Source organism: Pyrus communis, chromosome 15 (assembly GCF_963583255.1).
Source record: "Pyrus communis chromosome 15, drPyrComm1.1, whole genome shotgun sequence".
Taxonomy (NCBI): Eukaryota; Viridiplantae; Streptophyta; class Magnoliopsida; order Rosales; family Rosaceae; genus Pyrus; species Pyrus communis.
Window position 1 is genome coordinate 9,283,652 of NC_084817.1, and position 20,027 is coordinate 9,303,678.

General features: G+C 38.9%; 2 protein-coding genes, 1 long non-coding RNA gene and 1 pseudogene across 3 annotated transcripts; 2 read left to right on the plus strand and 2 right to left on the minus strand.

Moving 5' to 3' along the window:
• Window positions 1-1,603: 1,603 nt before the first annotated feature.
• On the plus strand, window positions 1,604-4,561 carry LOC137717025 (putative disease resistance RPP13-like protein 1; annotated as a pseudogene).
• Window positions 4,562-4,578: 17 nt separating this feature from the next.
• On the plus strand, window positions 4,579-5,946 carry LOC137717026 (putative disease resistance protein At3g14460). The gene has a single exon (XM_068456344.1). The coding sequence runs from the start codon at window positions 4,579-4,581 to the stop codon at window positions 5,944-5,946; it is 1,368 nt and encodes a 455-aa protein (XP_068312445.1).
• A 2,346-nt stretch (window positions 5,947-8,292) lies between these two features.
• Window positions 8,293-9,225, minus strand: LOC137717419 (uncharacterized). The gene is made up of 3 exons (XR_011065772.1): window positions 9,146-9,225; window positions 8,558-8,730; window positions 8,293-8,451 (listed from the first exon to the last, which is right to left on the minus strand). It is a non-coding gene; the product is annotated as an uncharacterized lncRNA (long non-coding RNA).
• Window positions 9,226-11,970: 2,745 nt separating this feature from the next.
• Window positions 11,971-19,261, minus strand: LOC137717417 (plasma membrane ATPase 4-like). Its single transcript, XM_068456784.1, has 17 exons — window positions 19,156-19,261; window positions 18,920-19,014; window positions 16,681-16,800; window positions 16,342-16,578; window positions 15,488-16,249; window positions 15,271-15,393; window positions 15,075-15,179; window positions 14,846-14,990; window positions 14,555-14,719; window positions 13,974-14,212; window positions 13,843-13,875; window positions 13,674-13,755; window positions 13,423-13,583; window positions 13,137-13,310; window positions 12,692-12,874; window positions 12,414-12,595; window positions 11,971-12,279 (listed from the first exon to the last, which is right to left on the minus strand). The coding sequence occupies exons 2-17, from the start codon at window positions 18,974-18,976 to the stop codon at window positions 12,183-12,185; spliced, it is 2,865 nt and encodes a 954-aa protein (XP_068312885.1). The 5' UTR covers window positions 18,977-19,014; window positions 19,156-19,261; the 3' UTR covers window positions 11,971-12,182.
• Window positions 19,262-20,027: the final 766 nt, after the last annotated feature.

The following is a 20,027-nucleotide window of genomic DNA, read 5'->3' on the forward strand; positions in this document are numbered from 1 at the left end:
TTCCCAAACAATCAAGAAAATACATATAATATTCTTGGAAATGCAACAATGCAAGAAAATCTGAAAATGCAATCAGAATTCAGAAGTGTCCTTAATGCAGCAAAGTTTGGGACGAAGTAGAAAGTAGAATGTTCTAATCATCGTGCATAGATAGAGATCTAGTCAAAGGTGCTTAGGAAACTAATGCATGCTTGCTTAGCATAACATTTAAGAGTAAATAATTAGTCAGTTAGTAAATGTACATGCACAAGAAAGCCGACCTTCACAAAACTGAAAATCTTGTTGGTTTCGGACCGTACATGCACAACAAAATATCGAACTCAGAATCTTCTTCAACAACGTATAGAGCCTGCAAGTGACAATCATATTCTTTATATATGAGAAAACCAAATGTGATTCGCACCCAACTATATTAATGAACCAAATCATATTCTTTATAGTAAATTACAGAACCAAAACCAATATATTAATGAAACCCATAGATACCTAGATTTGAACAAATCTACAGAAAAAAATTGAAATAGGAAAAACTTAAAAGAGAGACTCTGGGAATAGAGCTTCTGAGCTTCATGCTTAACAAACAAAGCAACAAAACCCATAAATTAAATGTCTAAAACAACCTCTTTAACCCAGAAGAAGCTATTAACAATTTTAGCTTACATGCATTAAGATTGCAGCTTGCATGCATTAAGATTGCAGCTTCAAATTCAATTACCAATTTTAGTTCAAAAATTGTAACAATTCGAAAATTTTCTGCAAATTTAAATACCAAAGTATTTAACCACCAAACAACTTAACATCTACAAACAACTTAAATTTCTGCAAATTTAACCAAACAACTTAAAATCTACAATCTATAAGCAGATCCATAAAATTCAAAACCAATAAACAAGTTTCTGCTAGTAATCAAATCGCAGCAGTCCATAATATAATCAATCGAAAAGCTTATGCAATCATAGCCCCAAAAACCCTAAATTCCCAAATCAGAAACCCTAATTCATAAATTACCTAGGAATTTGCAGGATGATGGTAGTGTTCTCGACGACGAGGTTGGTGTCGACCGTGTGGTGGTGGTCGGAACTCGCGATTGGGAGGATTGAAGGAGAGTCAGGACTCAGGAGACAATCCTGCGATGGTGATGTCGACAGTCACTGACTCAGAGTCTCAGGGAGTCGAGTCAGTACTCAGTAGGGGTCTGAGACGAGAGAGGAGAGGAGATTTGGGGAGTGAGGTCTGACTCTGAGACGATCGAGCGAGGTTTGAGACGAGAGAGGAGAGGAGATTTGGGGAGTGGGGTGTTGTCGAGTCGAGTCAGTCGACTGTCTGTGGGTGTGGTGTGGGAGTCTGGCAGGCAGAGACAGAGTGATTAGATAATCAACGGATCAGATTCAATCAACAGATTTTTGGAAGGTGGAAACGGTTCGGGTCGGGGACCCGTTTTCTCAGCAATTAGGACCCGTCTCGCCCCGCAAATGACATGGACCCGACCCGCCCCGCCCCGTTTCAGAATTTAAAAAACAGTACCCGCCCCATACCCGCCCGGAATCGCTTGGACCCGCCCCTACCCGCGGGTCCAGGCCCCGTTTGCCCAGCCCTACTCTGAACTAGCTTATCCCCATCATCCAAACTCTTTCTTCATCTTTCAGATTCCTATCCGTCGACGACTCAGTTGTGACCATGGCTGAGTTGGTAGGCGGAGCTTTTCTCTCTTCTTCCCTCGCTGTTTTGTTCGACCGGATAGCTTCCCGTCCCGTCCTCGATTTCATCTCTGGGAAGAAAAACAACAACGAGCTGCTCATGGGAGAGTTGGAGATCAAGTTGCGAACTGCTAACAAGCTGGTTGACGATGCCGAGGAGAAGCAGATGACATGCCCGACAGTGAGGAAGTGGCTCAATGATCTCAAAGAAGCTATCTACTGTGTAGGAGAGTTGCTGGACGAGATCAAAGCTGAAGCTCTTCCACGCCAGCTGGAAGGTGACGGTGACCATTCTCATGCAGCTAGCAGCAGCACAAGCTGGATCTCGAGCTCAGTATTCAAGCCTTTTTCTGCGTCCGATGAATTTCACAACTCTTTTGAACCGAAGATATCAAAGGTTCTGCGCGTGCTAGACCTCAGTCTCAATGAAAGAGACGCTCTTGGTCTGAAAGAAGGAGTTCAACATAGACCACAAGACAGAACTCGTCAAACTACTTCTCGGGTCGATGAGTCTGGCGTCTTCGGAAGGGAAAATGACAGAGAAACGAATCTTAAATCATTGCGTTCGGATGATACTGCTGGCCCCAAGATAGGAGTGCTTCCCATCGAGGGCATGGGAGGGATCGGGAAGTCCACCCTTGCTCAACTTGTGTACAAAGATGTCAAGGATGACTTTGATGTCCAAGCATGGGTTTGTGTCGGAGAAGAACTTGATATTCTTCAAATAGTGCAAACAATATATGGGAAGATCACGAAAAAACCTTGCACGATCACAGATCTGGATCTGCTTTCTGAAGAATTGGAGGAGATTTTGACAGGAAAAAAGTTCCTCTTCGTTCTTGATGATGTCTGAAGTGAGGATTATCTTCTTTGGAAAAACTTGATGACTCACTTCAATAGTTGCGGAGTACGCGGAAGTAAGATCATTGTCACAACACGCCAAAGATGCGTTGCATCTTTCACCGGGCCTCTTTCAACACATTATCTACAGGAAATATCCGAGGACGATTCTTGGTCGTTATTTGCAAAGCATGCCTTCACGGAAGACAGTGTTATTCCTGCCCATCCGCATCTTGAAGCCATTGGAAGGCAAATTGTTAAGAAGTGTCAAGGCCTTCCTTTAGCTATAAAATCAATGGGGGGCCTGTTACACTCTGTTTTGAATCCAAAGGAATGGGAAAAGATATTGAAGAGTGACTTATGGGAGTTGCCAAATGATAAGGTTTTGCCGGCTCTATGGTTAAGTTACCAATATCTACCTCCGCATCTCAAACGTTGTTTTGCTTATTCTGCAACATTTCCTAAAGGTTACAACTTTAAAGCTTCAGAGTTAATTTTATGGTGGATGGCTGAAGACCTCTTACAACCCCACGGGAAGGCGGCATTGGAAGATGTTGGAAGTGATTACTTTGATATTCTAGTATCAAGGTCTTTCTTTCAACATTCAAAAGAGTATGGGGAGTCATATTTCACCATGCATGACCTTCTCAGTGATTTAGCAAAGTTTGTATCTGGAGAGTTTTGTTTGAGATTGGAGGACGACCATCTGACAGTCGACAGAAATATACGCAGAGTTCGTCATGTTTCTTCCATGAACTTCTGCAATCAAAGCACTCAGAATCTTGGGGCGCTATATGAGGCTAAGCATTTGCACGGCTTTCTACGACTACATTCGGTACATTTTATCGGATTGGGAAACAAACCGATTGATCTATTGCTAGTTCTACCATATTTAAGAGTGCTCAAATTACAAGATTGGGATATTGTTGAGTTACCTAGTTCAATTGGCGACTTAAAACAATTAAGGCATTTGGACGTGTCTCAGACTTCCATAACAGAATTACCTGATAAGGTGTGCAACTTGTACTATTTACAGACCTTGTTATTGGAAGATTGTGATCGGCTGATTCAACTACCTTCCGAATTGGGGAGACTAGTCAACTTGCGCCATCTCAATATCAGAAGAACAGAGATCAAACAGATGCCTGCAGGGATGTGTAACTTGAAAAATCTCCAGACATTAAGCGATTTTGTGGTGGACAAACAAACAGGTCAAAGGATTGCAGAGTTAAAAGAGCTTCAGCATTTGCGCCAAGATCTTACAATCTCAGGAGTTGGTAACATTGACCATGAGGGGAATGCTTTGGAAGCAGATATCATGAGCAACAAGGAGTATCTGGACAAACTTGTTTTGACATGGCGAAGAGGTGATGATGATACTAGTAATCATGATCCAAAAAATGACAGAGAAGTGCTCAACAAGCTCCAACCTCATACAAACCTCAAACAAATTGAGATTAGATCTTATGGGGGTTTAGAATTTCCAGGTTGGTTAGCAGATCCATCTTGCTCTAAACTATCTCATATTGTACTTAAAGATTGCAAACATTGCCGCTTATTGCCACCACTTGGGCAACTACGCTTCCTCAAGGATCTTTTTATTCAAGGGATAAATAACGTGGTGGAGATAGATAGCGAGTTTTACGGTAATGATGCTCCGTTTAGATCTCTAGAAAAATTGTGCTTGCAAGAGATGTTGAACTGCAAAAAGTGGTTATATTATGATGGAAGCAGAGGCAACACCACAATACTGTTTCCTAATCTTTGTGAGCTTGAACTGAGAAGATGTCCCAAGCTGACTGAGATAGTACTGTTGGAGAAGCTGCCAAGGCTTGAAAGGGTAACATTGAGGCACCTGGAATCCTTCAGTGGTTCACTTGCACATGTGGAATCTGAATGCCCTAAATTCCTCTCCCTCGTTCACTTGGAAATAGAAAACTGCCCAAATTTTGTATGTTTTCCAGATGGAGGGATGGATGCACCCAAATTGGAGGAGCTGCGTATCTCTCAATGCAAGAAATTGAGGTTGTTGCCAGAACAAATGCATACCCTTCTACCGTCTCTTCGAATATTGAAAGTGTTTGACTGTCCAGAAGTGGAATCATATTACGATGGAAGCAGAGGCAACACCACAATACTGTTTCCTAATCTTTGTGAGCTTGAACTGAGAAGATGTCCCAAGCTGACTGAGATAGTACTGTTGGAGAAGCTGCCAAGGCTTGAAAGGGTAAAATTGAGGCACCTGGAATCCTTCAGTGGTTCACTTGCACATGTGGAATCTGAATGCCCTAAATTCCTCTCCCTCGTTCACTTGGAAATAGAAAACTGCCCAAATTTTGTATGTTTTCCAGATGGAGGGATGGATGCACCCAAATTGGAGGAGCTGCGTATCTCTCAATGCAAGAAATTGAGGTCGTTGCCAGAACAAATGCATACCCTTCTACCGTCTCTTCGGATATTGAAAGTGTTTGACTGTCCAGAAGTGGAATCATATTACGATGGAAGCAGAGGCAACACCACAATACTGTTTCCTAATCTTTGTGAGCTTGAACTGAGCAGATGTCCCAAGCTAACTGAGATAGTACCGTTGGAGAAGCTGCCAAGGCTTGAAAGGGTAAAATTGAGCCACCTGGAATCCTTCAGCGGTTCACTTGCACATGTGGAATCTGAATGCCCTAAATTCCTCTCCCTCGTTCACTTGGGAATAGAAAACTGCCCAAATTTTGTATGTTTTCCAGATGGAGGGATGGATGCACCCAAATTGAAGGAGCTGTGTATCTCTGAATGCAAGAAATTGAGGTCGTTGCCAGAACAAATGCATACCCTTCTACCATCTCTTCAGAAATTGAAAGTGTTCAGCTGTCCAGAAGTGGAACCATTTCCTCAAGGAGTGTTGCTGTCAAATTTACAAGACCTTTCAAATTTACAAGCCCTTTCTTTTGAGTGTTGTAGAAAACTCGCCGCAAACCGCTCACTGTGGGGTTTAACAAGACTCAACTCTCTTAGACAGTTGGAAATCAACTTCACTGAAGAAGGTGGAGAAGAAATGGGATGTTCGTTTCCGGATGAGGGGCTCCTGCCCACCGCTCTCACTCATCTCGCCATCCACAAACATCCGAATCTTACAACCATCCAAGGCAAGGTGTTGAGACAACTCACCTCTCTTCAATACCTCACAATACAAGGATGCCCTGAGGTCCAGTGCTTTCTTGAAGAAGCGCCAAAATCTCTGAAATGCTTGTTTATTTATGAGTGCCCTAATATCAGGTGCTTGCCAGGAGAATGGCTTCCCACGTCTCTTTATCTACTGTATATACGGAGTTGTCCGCTGCTAGAAGAACGATTCCGGAGAGAGACAGGGGAAGATTGGCCCAAGATTGCTCACATCCGCAACATGATCATGTGCTAGATGTTCTTGTTATAGACAGGGGAAGATTGGCCCAAGATTGTAGCTATATTATAGATGTTATTGAAATTGGCTCTCTCTCTCTCTCTCTCTCTCTCTCTCTCAGGTGTAAGTGTATATCCAGCAGCACATGCTCTTGTTGTGCAGTGTTGAATTTGCCGCAAACTCTTCCTAATGCAACAACAAAGGGGGAGCTGGTATAGCCCTTGTTGTTTTGCGATGGAGTAGTACTGTGTACATGATTACTAGGCTAAAACAATTTCATTAGCAGATCCCAATTTCATTCAAAACGCAAAGCTTAAATCCAACTACTGCTAAAATAAAACCACACCAAAAACTAAAAAGAATCATAAAATCGAAAAAACCCAAGAAATTCGAAGTTTTACGCTTTCAATTTGCGAAAAACAAGAACAAGCAGTATAATTTGTGGCAAAGGATGTGTAAAAATATGGTTTACACAAATCATCAAACATCTGGTGTGGATCGAGCACCAACCGCGAGGCTTTTGCCATCTAAACGACGCCGCTGCCATTTTTTCCCTCGCTTTCTAGGCTATGTACTTCTGACTGAAGGAAACTGACTCACTGGTTGTTGTTTTAACAGTGAGTCGTGACTGATATTAGACGACATATCGTTTTAAGGGTCTCAAAGTTAAATTGGGGGATTAGCTTATGATGCGTGGACCCGGATCACCTCTAAACTATGCTGATCATTCTTGTTATACAGATAAATTTCTTATCCGGACGTAAATGTTAAAATTTCTTTCAAGGTCATCATTTTATTTGTTACGCTTTATGATGAAAGTTGCACCTTAACTTCGCTTGACTGTTGCTTTCATAATTTTTTTTCTTTTTCAATTTTGGACCTAATTTTAGACATGATTGCTTCTTTTTGTGTATTAAGAGATTCTACAAGCTTAAGCTTTATGATTGAACTCTCAGAATGTTCCGTGACTGAAACGTAAAACCTAAGTGAGGAATTGGTGTTGATCAACTGGAAAGATAGACCATGTGACAAAATTGATATCGGCACAAAAAATCAAACATTAAAATCCAAATAAGAGACGAACTACTTTGTTGTATATATTGTTTAATTAGAATCATCTCCACGATTATTGCATATATTATAGAAATGTAATTTCTAATTGTAACTTGTGTAGGATTCCTATCTAAAAAGGAATTGATATTGTGAAAACTACCAAAATGGAGTATGGTAGGGATAGAGGAAATTTTCGATGAAGCGGTGAAATGCATAGCAATTGAAAAGTACTCTATATATTATAGGATTTATATAAATTAATACAAAGAATCATATTTCTACGCATATTAAACTATTGCCTCTATTTGTTTTGTCATCTCCACTCCTCGTTTGAAGTTGTTACAATTTTTTTAAAATCCTTTCTAGGGTAGGAAATATGAGAAAGGTTGCTCTTTTGCTTAAGATTGAACAATAATAAGAATTGAACCATGTGGGCTGCCCTATATTCAAACAAATTAATATATACCTCACGCCCAGAACTCAAGGTAAATATTGTTAGTACATATTTTCGTGTCTAGAGCGTCACGGAAACGACTAAGCTTGGACAAGTTGAGGTTAAGACTGGGAAGCCGATGAGATTAAAAATGATTTTACTGCTGTGAATTAGATTATTGCGTATACAATAATACAGCTACAATAATTTAGTATCAAACTCGTCTTTCTTGAGAACCTAACGTAAAAATTCCAACACGAGTTTTGCAAATTTCATATTGGATCCTTCCTTATTACTTGTTTTGTAGTATCCTACTCTCTACAGGAAATAATGCAAAAGCATACGCAGCAGCTTTCACATTGAAAAGCCGACATGTGAGTAAAAACAACCAAACTGTAAACTTCATGTTATTTGGCTACAAAAGAGGATAATCCTCTGCCCAAATTTAAGATCAAAAGTAAACTAGTTGCAACCTAATCTAAAGACACAATGTTATTGCCAAGCGCTTCATCATCATCGTCATTAATTTTTGCTACTCGCTCTTCACTTCAAGGTACAAATTTAAGTCTCTCTCTGTGTTTCCCTTTTGAAAAGCTCATCCAACTGTATAATGTTGTTGAATTGTATCGATGTCAAGTCCTTTCAGCTTCACAACTGACTCAACATGACCCTTCAGCATATGCAACTCCCGAAGCCTGCAACAAAAACGAAAAGCTCTTTTAGAACTCAATTCTCACGTGGAACAAGTCCAACCAGCAAAGGAAAACAATGCAAGATGAAGCATTTTCCAGGAAACAAGAAACAGAACCGGTGGACATCATTACAGAGACAAGCATGATTCTATATCTATGCATGAGTGCAAATGGTCCTTACCTTGCAACTTCAGCCCTCCGCTTTGCTTGTTCTGCAATCTCGGAAAGCTCCCTGTAACTGTTCTTCTCATTGAAAAGGTTGTTCGTTTCAGGTGGCTGAAGACCGTGAAGGGTCCTCTGTGCTGCAGCCCACTGTGCTTCTCTCTCCTCTTTCCCATAATCTTTCTTTGTAGTGAAGGCAATATGGTGGGAAGACACAATAAGGTAAATTGTGGCAAGAAACATGAATCTATCTAACTTATATTGTTGAGTAGCGCGGAATGCAACATACCTTATTCTCCAAAAGATTATTCCACGCTTTTCCGCTCGGATTGCGAATTTAAGAAAGTCAAGAGGGACATATGTCACTATACTGTGAAGCCAGATGACACCAGCCCACCCCCAGCCAGCTCCTTTTATCCGTGCAAAACACCAGTTTGCATAGACTGCTATGAGAGTTGCAACCTGCCATTTTGCGGAAAGAGTTATTATAAGAAAAAAAAAGGGAATATTATTTCGTCATACGCGTACCAGAGCAACCAATTAAAACATCAAACAGGTTTTTAAGCTCGCTAACAGAGTAACATTCTTACTTTGAAAATGTACAAATTTCTAGATTAATCACCTTAACGTTATTGGACATTACTACAAATTATAAAACTTCAACACATCCTGGTGTATGTGTGTCTATCCAGCAGCACATGCTTTTGTTGTGCAGTGTTGAATTTGCCACAAACTCTTCCTAATGCAACAACAAAGGGGGAGCTGCTATAGCCCTTGTTGTTTTGCGATAGAGTAGGTACCGGGTACATGATTACTAGGCTAAAACAAGAGCAAATTTGAATTCGTCAATTTGTCTATTCGAATGTATATGTATAACCTTGCTCATTATCATTGTATGTATCATGTCGACTACAAATTCGATTAATGTCTGGCACTGTCAAGAACAAAAGTGAAGACTTTCCATTCTGCATCGCATGATCCCTGTCAAACTTTAACCATTAGCAGATCCCAATTTCAATTTACTAAAAACAAGAACAAGCAGTATAATTTGTCGCAAAGGATGTGTAAAAATCTGGTTTAGACAAATCATCAAACATCTGGTGAGCATCGAGAACCCAGTCTCAGAGAACGCGGGGAGAGAGAGAGAGAGATGGTTGCTTGCGGGATTGCATCGAGCACCCATCTGGTGTGCCCAACTGTAGCTCCGCCCATCGAATAGTGCAGACATTAACGGCGAAGTCCAACCCTTCCGCGTTGAACCGGGCGGCTTTTGGCACGTCCTTGTGCTGCTGCAGTAGCTACCTAAACGACACAGTGCCATTTGTTCCCTCGCTTTCTAGGCTACGTACTGCTGACAGAGGGAAACTGACTCACTGGTTGTCGTTTTAACTTTGAGTCGTGACTGATATTAGACGACATGTCCTTTTGAGGGTCTCAAAAGTTAATAACATAAATTGGGAATTGGCATATGATGCATCGGCCCGGATATATATATACAAGTTTACATTGGTCTCACCTCTCAACTGTTGTGATAATCCTTATTATACAGAATAATTTCTTATCCGGATGTTAATGTTAAAATTTCATTCAAGTTCAGTCATTCAGTTTGTTACATTGTATGATGAAAGTTGCGTTTTAGCTTCGCTCGACCTCCTGTTTTCATAATTTTTTTTCTTTTTCAATTTTTGACCTAATCTTAGACATGACTGCTTCTTTTAGGATATTAAGAGATTCTAGAAGCTTATGTTTTATGATTAAACTCTCAAAAGTGTTTGGTGACTGAAATCTAAAATCTAAGTGAGAAATTTGCGTCGATTAATTGGAAAGATAGACGATGTGACAAAATTGATGTCCACACGAAAAATCAAATATTAGTGTCTAGATAAGAGATGAATTGCTTCGTTGTACATATTGTTAAATTAGAGTTAATTACTTAGGAATCATCTCCGTGATTATTGCATGAATTATAGAAATGTAATTCTAATTGCAACTTGTGTAGGATTTCCTATCTAAATAGGAAGAGGGATTGATATAACCCTACAAATATTAAACATTTGCTTATATTTGTATTGTATTCTTCTCCTACCTCCGGAGCTCTAGTGTTTGTTTCTCTATCCCAATTGTTGAAACACTACCACCACACTTCTCTTTACTCAGAGGCAATTGAACCAAGTGATTACTACATCAAACGCATAATTGCTGGTTTTTGTGTTGATCTTAAATTTGTTGTTAGGTTTCTTGGGTAGCAGTGGAACATCAAAGTGCATCACTCTCAAACACCCACTCTTTGGAATCGACCTTCTATGCTGGGTTTCTCGAATGTCTCTCTTATTTTGTTTTTAATGTTTTTTTTTTTTTTTTCAAAACAAATCTGATTACATCTAAAGCTTATTTGGTGTTTTTCTAAGAAAAAAATAAACGGGTTTATTGTTCTGATTTTATTTAATTGTATGAATTGCAAGTTAATTAATTTGTTCCTTTTTATGGACCAAGAAAGTAAAAGGTATGGATCTGGCAATTTTTTTTTTTTTTTTTTTTTTTTTACGAATTGAAGAATACAAAAGGCATGGTTTTAGCAAGTTGTACTGGAAGATGCAAGACCCGGGGGGGGAAAAGATAAAGAAAGGTATTCATGCATTAGTGTTTAATATTGATCAAATAGTGCATGAATTGTGTGGCAAGTATGCTGGGAAGAGAAACACCGATGGAATTTGGGGATGCAAGGATTGTGGAAAAACTGAAGGTAGCACTGCTAGTTCTTAAACCGTTAAAAGAGCAAAAGAGGAGGATTTTAGTAATTAAGGGTATATTCGTACTTTCATTCAACTTTTAGTTATAATTATCAACGACTTAAAAAGGTCGTTATAATTCTATAGAGGGATCAAATTTTGGTTATTTTTCCAAATTTCCCCTTAACTTTAACTCAATTGGAGCAATGGTCGCTCAACTAAAAATTCATTACCATTGGTCCCTCAACTCATCAAAACGTGCAACTATGGTTCCTCAACTAAAAATTCATTACTATTGGTCCCTTAACTTTAATCCAACTCGAGCAATGGTCCCTCAACTTTAACCCAATTGAAGCACTCGTCCCTCATCTTTAACCCAATTGTAGCAATGGTATTTCCAACATAACTTGTTTTGACAAAATTCTAACGAAGTTGACGAAAAGGATCATAGCTACACATTTCGATGAGTTGAGGGACCAATGATGTAGGATTTTTAATTAAAAGACCATTACTCTAATTTGATTAAAGTTTGAGGAATCATTGCTACAATTACTCTTGTTTTGTCATCTCCACTCCTCTTTTTGAAATTGTTACTATTTTTTAAATCCTTTCTTGGGCTCCCCTATATTCAAACAAAATAATATATACCTCACGCCCAGAACTCGAGGTAAATACTTTTAGTACATATTTTTGTTCCAGAGCATCACGGAAATGACTAAGCTTGGACGAATTGGAGTTAAGACTGGAAAGTCAGATGAAATTAGGCATGATTGTATTGCTGTGAATTAGATTTTTGCATACACAGCAAGACAACTACAATAATTTAGAATCGAACTCATCTTTCATTAAAACCCAACGTAAAAATTCCAACACGAATTTTGCTTCCTTATTACTTGTTTTGTATTCTCCTACTCTGTACAATAATAATGCAATAGCATACGCAGCAGCTTTCACATTGAAAAGCCGATATTTGAGTAACCAAACTGTAAACTTCAAGTTATTTGGCTACAAAAGAGGATAATCCTCTGGCCAAATTTAACATCAAAAGTAAACTAGTTGTAACCTAATCTAAAGACACAAGGTTATTGCTACGCGCTTCATCATCATCGTCATTAATTTTCGCTACTCGCTCTTCAAGGTACAAGCTCAAGCCTCTCTCTCTGTGTTTCCCTTCTGAAAAGCTCATCAAACTGTATAATGCTGTTGAATTGTATCGATGTCGAGTCCTTTCAGCTTCACAACTGACTCAACATGACCTTTCAGCGTATTCAACTCACGAAGCCTGCAACCAAAATGAAAAGCTCTTAAACAATGCAAGACGAAGCATTTTCCCGGAAACAAGAAACAGAACCGGCTGACATCACTACTGAGACAAGCATGTTTCTTTATCTATGTACGAGTGCAATTGGTCCTTACCTTGCAACCTCAGCCCTCCTCTTGGCTTGTTCTGCAATCTCGGAAAGCTCCCTGTAACTGTTCTTCTCATTGAAAAGGTTGTTCGTTTCAGGTGGCTGAAGACCGTGAAGGGTCCTCTGCGCTGCAGCCCACTGTGCTTCTCTCTCCTCTTTTCCATAATCCTTCTTTGTAGTGAAGGCAGTCTGGTGGGAAGACACAATAAGTTAAATTGTGGCAAGAAACATGAATCTAACTTATAATGCCGAGTAGCGCTTATAATGTAGCAGAAAGCAACATACCTTGTTCTCCAAAAGATTATTCCACGCTTTTCCGCTTTGAATGTATCGGATTGCGAATTTAAGAAAGTCAAGAGGGAAATATGTCACTACACTGTAAAGCCAGATGACACCAGCCCACCCCCAGCCAGCTCCCTTTATCCGTGCAAAACCCCAGTTTGCATAGACTGCTATGAGAGTTGCAACCTGCCATTTTGCGGAGTGAGTTATTATAAAATAAAAATAAAAGGGAAATTATTTTGTCATACGCGTACCAGTGCAACAAATTGAAGCATCAAACAGGTTTTTAAGCTTGCTAACAGAGTAAAATTCTTGCTTTGAAATGTACAAATTTCTAGATTAATCACCTTAACATTAGTGAAAATTACTACAAATTATAAAACTTCAACACATCCAGTAGAGCAATTAGGTAAAATTGTAAAGGTACTCGGTTGGCAAAAATGCTTACTAGTTGAGCAACCATGAAAGCTCCAAGTAAGAGAAGTCCAGGGCGTTCAACAAAAGACCAGCTACGAGACCTTGTGACGAAAATAAGAGCTTGGCTCACAATACTCACTTGTAAGTACAACGCCGCCATCATTTGCTCAGGCCTATCCCTCAAAGATCTCACATGAAACTTTTCCTGCATTATGAAAATAATTAAATAAAATCAGAAGAATGAACATATTTGCCAAAATAACTGTGACCTAAATAGCTTATGTATTAATGGAAAACAAAGAACTATATATTCCTACCGAGAAGAAGTCGGTATCATTCATAAGCCAGAAGAACACTACTGTCATTAGTGCCAAGTAACCTCCAAGGACAATGCCAGTAGCAAAGATCTCCCTCAGTTTCCAGCTGTCTGGCTGTGGAGATGGCTTCACTCGATCCTTTGAGATTGTCATGATAGTTCCTAGCAGATTCGTAAAAACAAAGTCAGACTCGTTTAAAACTATGGTGTTCTAATGGTAACTGATACAAACAGATAGGTGGATAATCTTACCGTCATTTAGGATGGCGATGATCAATACCATGAAGGGTGCAAAGTCAAACTTCCATATCAAAGCAATTAACATAAATCCAAACTGCATATAACTTAGCAACATGAGAACAAACCACAACCAAAAATAGGAAAACTCTAACATCTAAATACTGATCATTGCTTCACTTACCACTATACGTATTGTAATTGAAACAGCATAGATCTGCAAATAGAACAAACGAATTAGAATGACCTGAGAAGATTAACAAATTATCTATGGACCATCTACAGCTCCACTCAATGAACATAAAAGTAACTTACAGTATAGTTCTTCATCCTCTGGAATATGGCTCTGCTTGTCAGTACTGCACTTATGATCACACTTAGCCCTGGTTCAGTGAGAACAATATCTGAAGCACCTCTTGCAGCATCAGTAGCATCAGCTACGGCAATACCAATATCTGCTTTTTTCAAAGCGGGAGCGTCATTGACACCATCTCCAGTCATTCCACAGATGTGCTTCCTCTCTTGCAGCCTCTTTACAATTTCATATTTGTGTTCTATTATATTAAAAAAGACGTGTCAGAACAATGGTCAATGACTCAATATCAAGTTAACAACATTCACAAACCGTGCACATTTAATTAATATGAAACAAAAAAATCAAATTAAAAAGTGGACAATTGTGATAGTATCGCCAAACAAGCACTGAAGGCAGAGCAACATGCCCAATAACTTTCATGCTATGAGCAATCATGAGTCTAGGCTGAATTTAAACCAATAACAATTGATTTGGAAATGCAAACTACTACCAAGAAATGTGAGATTTATAACTTCTCATTAAAGAGTTTGCATGTTTAATTAGAAAGTGGAAAGAACAAAGAAACTCCGGTAGAACCCACCAGGAAATACTCCAGCAAATCCATCAGCCTTCTCAATCAACTCGTCCACGGGGAGGGAAGCTATGGCTGCATCCTTGTCTTGGCCAAGCAATGCGGAGGATGGGTACATGTTTGTTCCCATACCAAGCCTCCTTCCAGTTTCCTTGCCAATGGCAAGCTGATCCCCTACACAATAGGAGCACAAATTATACTGACTGAATAGAGCATCGAAATTCCCCGGGGAGGAGAAAAATAGAAGGGATTACATGTAGCCACTGTGTAATACACGGTTTTAAGGGAAAATGAGCCTACCTGTAATCATCTTCACATTCACACCGAGATTGAGTGCCCTGCGAATTGTTTCTGCACTGTCATGCCTGGGAGGATCAAATAACGGCAATAAACCAACGAACTGCCATGGTGTCCCTGGACTCTCTTTTGTTTTTTCTGGTACTTGCTGGAGATAAATCAAGGACAGAAATGATATCAGAAATTCAGTTTACACAGCAATAAGCATATGATAAAGGTTTTTCTTACAAACCTGTCTTGCAACACCCAGAGAACGAAGTCCACGTTCAGCAAATTTATCAATTACCCCATGCACCTTTTTCTTGAAATCTTCCTTACAGTTGCATAGGGTTAATATCTGAGGATAAGAAATATCTGCATTTGTTATGTCCGGAGAGGAATATTTCTTCCCCAAATCAATGCCTAGAATTGACTTAAGACAAGGTTACCTGCTCAGGAGCACCTTTACTAGCGCGATGCCAATTTCCATCGGAATCGATGTAGGTCAGAGCAGTCCTCTTGTCTACGGGGTTGAACGGTAGGAAATGGACTTCTCTTATACCAGCTCGTGCCTGCCCAAATTATTATATGACACCTAAAATTAGAATTATTAACGCTTGGACCACAAAGTAATGATATAGAAAAGAAAAGCGAGAGACCAACTACCTCCTTAGGATCAGCAAGCATTCCTACAATTGCAGCATCAATAGCATCCTGATTTTCAGTCCTAGAAGCCCTTGCTGCAAGAAGCATAACATGCTCTTTCTCCACACCCTTGGCAAACACTTCAATCAGATTTCTATCAACTGAGAGCTTGTTCAGGGTCAAAGTCCCAGTCTTGTCACTGCAGAGGACGTCCATGCCAGCCATTTCCTCAATGGCAGTCATTCTCTTGGTGATAGCTCCCTGCTGAGCAAGCCTGTGGGAGCCAATAGCCATGGTGACTGATAAAACAGTTGGCATGGCAATTGGGATTCCTCCAATCAAGAGAACCAGCAAATTATCAATCCCTTGCCTGTACTTGCGCTTCTGTATTGGGTACATTACTATTATCTCAATTAGTATCCCCACAGCAATTGAACAAATGCAGAAGTTCCCGATGGCAGTGAGAACTTTCTGGAAGTGCCCAACTTGATTGGTGTTGTCCACCAGATGTGCAGCCTTGCCAAAGAAGGTGTGCACACCAGTAGCAATAACAACTGCTTCAATTTCTCCCTGTTTACATGTTGAGCCAGAAAACACTTCATCCGAAGGATTCTTAGTAACTGGAAGGGACTCGCCAGTAAGGGCAGATTGATCAATTTTCAGAGGATCACCCTCGAGAAGGCGGGCATCAGCAGGAACAATATCGCCCAATTTGATACTGATTATGTCTCCAGGCACCAAAATTGAAGCATCTTGCTCAGTCCATCGACCATCTCTAAGAACCTACATCAGGTAATGATAAAAAAATAAGCAAATCTTCAAAAGAATATTTGCAGTAACAATAGAAGCATTGTTCAACAATTTTATTTCATCACCTTAGTCTTGGGAGCTAGACCGGCCATAAGGGCTGCAGCAGCATTACCAGCATTGTTTTCTTCGATGAAACTGATAGTAGAGTTAATGACCAGAAGAACAACAATGCCAACAAAGTCCTGCCAATCAGGAGGCCTTCCATCACCATTTGCCAAGACAATAGCCATCAGAGCAGCAGCTTCCATGACCCATGACAAAGGATTCCACATAAATCCCAAGAACTTGAGCAGTTTGCTCTCCTGTTTACAGAAGACGAAATCATCATCATGTCACACCAAAAAAAAAAAAACAAAAAAAACTGAGGAGGAACAAATTTCAATATGTCAGAAATTATAACAGACCTTTTTCTCTTCTAGTTTGTTTGGTCCAAAGACTTGAAGCCTGTTGGCTCCTTCTTCTCCAGTCAGACCTTCTCTTGTACATTTCAGCTGCTCAAAGACTTCCTCTACCGGAATCCGTTCCTGTGAACAAAAATGAACAAATACACATGAACGAACAGTTTCACTTCTTAGGGGTAACTGCATGCAACCAACTGTTTTCTGCAATACGAAATTCAAACGATACCTACTTTCTTTACATGAAACTTTCAGATGATTCCTATAATATAAACATTTCCATTTCAAAATTATTCTGAATTGTTTGTATGCAGCACCGACATAAGCAGTTTCACGCATACAATTATAGAAACATTTCTTTTAAAGCCAACCCGACATGATATTTAAACCGCATTTGTCGTGATTAAGTTCGGTGCGACACGCATACAATTATTTCAAGCTAAAAACTTAATGATATTTTTTAAGATTTTTCTTCGGTAAACCAAAGCCCACCTCAACAGCTAGGATTCACAGATTAACGATCAATAGAATCACGAAATACACGTGTTAACAGAAGACAATTGATTTCATAGACAAAAAGTCAAACATTTCTGTCTCCCTTATTGACTTCAATACATAGTGAATTAAAATAATTAAATACTTACATATGATATTTCAACCGCTTACGAACACACTTTTGACCTTATCTAGCTTAAACCAAATAAGACCATGGGATACGTGACAATCATACATATCAACAGCACACTTTGTTTAGTATCTACGCGCCTATATTTAAGGATAATGAATGTTATTTAATTTTTTTGGATTTAAAAGATAAGGAATACAATAATATTTTTTATTAGACCAAATCAGAAAATGAATACATAGAGTGGGCACCTAAATATTATCCTCATGCTTAATCGTGTCGCTTGTTTTTTTTTTTTTTTTTTTCCTATTGAAGAAAAATGATGTGAGATTATCATTTACTAAACAATTTAGGTATTCAATAGAAATTTAATGTTTGACCAAATAAAAAAGTTAGAAATATATAAATGAAAGATCCAAGCATATATGTAGTACAAAGGGTTAGGGATCCTCTCCAAATCCCTTTCCACCAAATCCACCTAATTCGGGATTTGGATCATTAGAATTTGATACAACGATCACAGTTATTATCACTTTTAAAAAGATTTCCTATTTGTAGTTGTTGAATCAAATTTCAACGGTTCGAATCTCAAACTAAATGAAAATGAAGGAACTCAAAACGCCCAAATCCCAAAACAAGAAAGCTAATAAAATACAACCGTATACAATAAAATAAATAAAATCATCAACACAGGTCATCAGATAGAATAATTCAATCAATAAATTAATTTCCAAATCAAAAAGATATTATTTTCTTTTATATAAAACCACTTAAGAATCGCCCAATAAAAAGGTGCGTGACGAACACGCATTCAATAGGACACATGACGGACACGAGTCCAACAGGGGGCGTGAGGGTAAACTAATATTCGGTTGTCAGCCATGTTCTCTGGTAAAGCAGCGTTGCGTTTGTCAAGCCGCTGATTTCATGTGATTTCGGAAAAGCGCAGACCATACAAATTTTTTAAAAACATTTCCGAAAACAAAAACAAAACTGCAATCTTTTTTTAAAAATAAAAAGTGCTTGAAGCAGAAGCCATGGTAGGGAAGCATCTGGGCCGTTCGTTCTGGGATCTGGGCCCACCAGAAGGCGAGGACAAACGGCCCCAACGATTCGGATGGCCTGAAAAGGTTTTTCGTGTGTAGCCTCTCTATGATCATCGCCGAAATGACAGACTCAAAAAAACTGAAACGTCCCGCCGCCGATCAACCACGAAAAAAAAAGATGATTTATTAGTTTTTATTTTTTTATTTAATTTTTGAAGAATCGCAACGAAGGAGCGAAATCTCCTGCTTAAAATATCAACAACCGTTTGGTAGGTGAGAAAATTAGCGAAAATAATAAAATAAAAGTAGAGCACCGAGAAAATATTAAGAAAAAGCAACAAATTAATTGTAAATTAATTTTTTTCGCGAAAGAAAAAAAAAATTATAAAAATCTTCAAAGTGAGTGAGATGAACTGACGATACTGATACAGAAATCTCTAAAATTTCAAGTAGATCAATTTTTGTTTGAGTAATTTTTCTCTGTAACCCTTTTTAGTCATTTTTTTCCCGGGAACCAAACACATGCAGCAGAGCTCAACAGAGAAAAGGAAAGCATATAGATATATGTATATACCAGATCGACGGACTCGTTTTTTATCTCTTCGAGGCTGATGGCCTTATCGCCGGCCATGGTGGGGGAGTAGCGGGGGAGCTCGGAGGAGCTCAGAGCTGCAGACAGAGAGCGCTTGATTAGTTTTTGAGCAAAAAATTTGGAGAAAGGAGGGGGACTATATATAGTGTGAAAAAATAAAGGCCTAGAATCTAGAGAGAGAGAGCCATAGTGAGAGAAGAAGACGAACGAACACCCACCATGAAAAGTCTACAGAGGATGAAAAGTCTACGGAGGATCAAGGATTGTGGGAATCGGGTTTTCCGGTATCGGAGCCTCCGGGTCGGGTGAAAAGGCGGAAGTGAACGAATGAATGAAGGAGAAAAGAGTCGACACTGGTTTGATTTATATAGGCCTGACTTTCGGAGGGGGTGAGGGCCCACTTGGGGCCCAAATGTAAGCGTTTTTGACTTGCCACCCTTTCGCGCAATGCGGCGCGTGGAAGTGGTGGGAATCCGTGACGGTCATTTTCTCTGTTTTATTTTTTCAGGAAAATTTTAAAATATCTTATATACTTATACATATTTTTCAATTGGGAATTATTATTAGTATTTTAAAAATCTTTACATTTCAAATTTTTTATATTAGAAAATAAAAATACATTTGTGATGAGTGTAAAATGAGATTTTGAAATGTCAATAACGCTTCCCTTTCAATTTATCATATAAACTAAATACTCGATTTTTTATATTAACTTTTAATTTGTCATGTCTTTATTTTAAAAATGATTCGTGAGTCTTTACACATGACTTATGTTTAGAACTATTTAGGACATTTCAAATCTCCGAAAATCTATAGTTCTACAAACTATAAAAAATGAAAATGATTACAATAAAATATTATTTTTTATTCTAAAATGAAAATAGTATAATCCTGATCGAGTTTCTCTTTAACATGATAGCCCTCGAAACATATATCGCATGTTCTTGATGTATAGTTGTCCTCTAAAATAATGATATATACTAAACTTACAGTGCTTTTACTAGTTTATTGTTTTGACAAAGAATGAAATGAAAATGATGTGAAACGTCCAAAATAACCCTAAACACAAGTTATGCACATAACTTTTAGA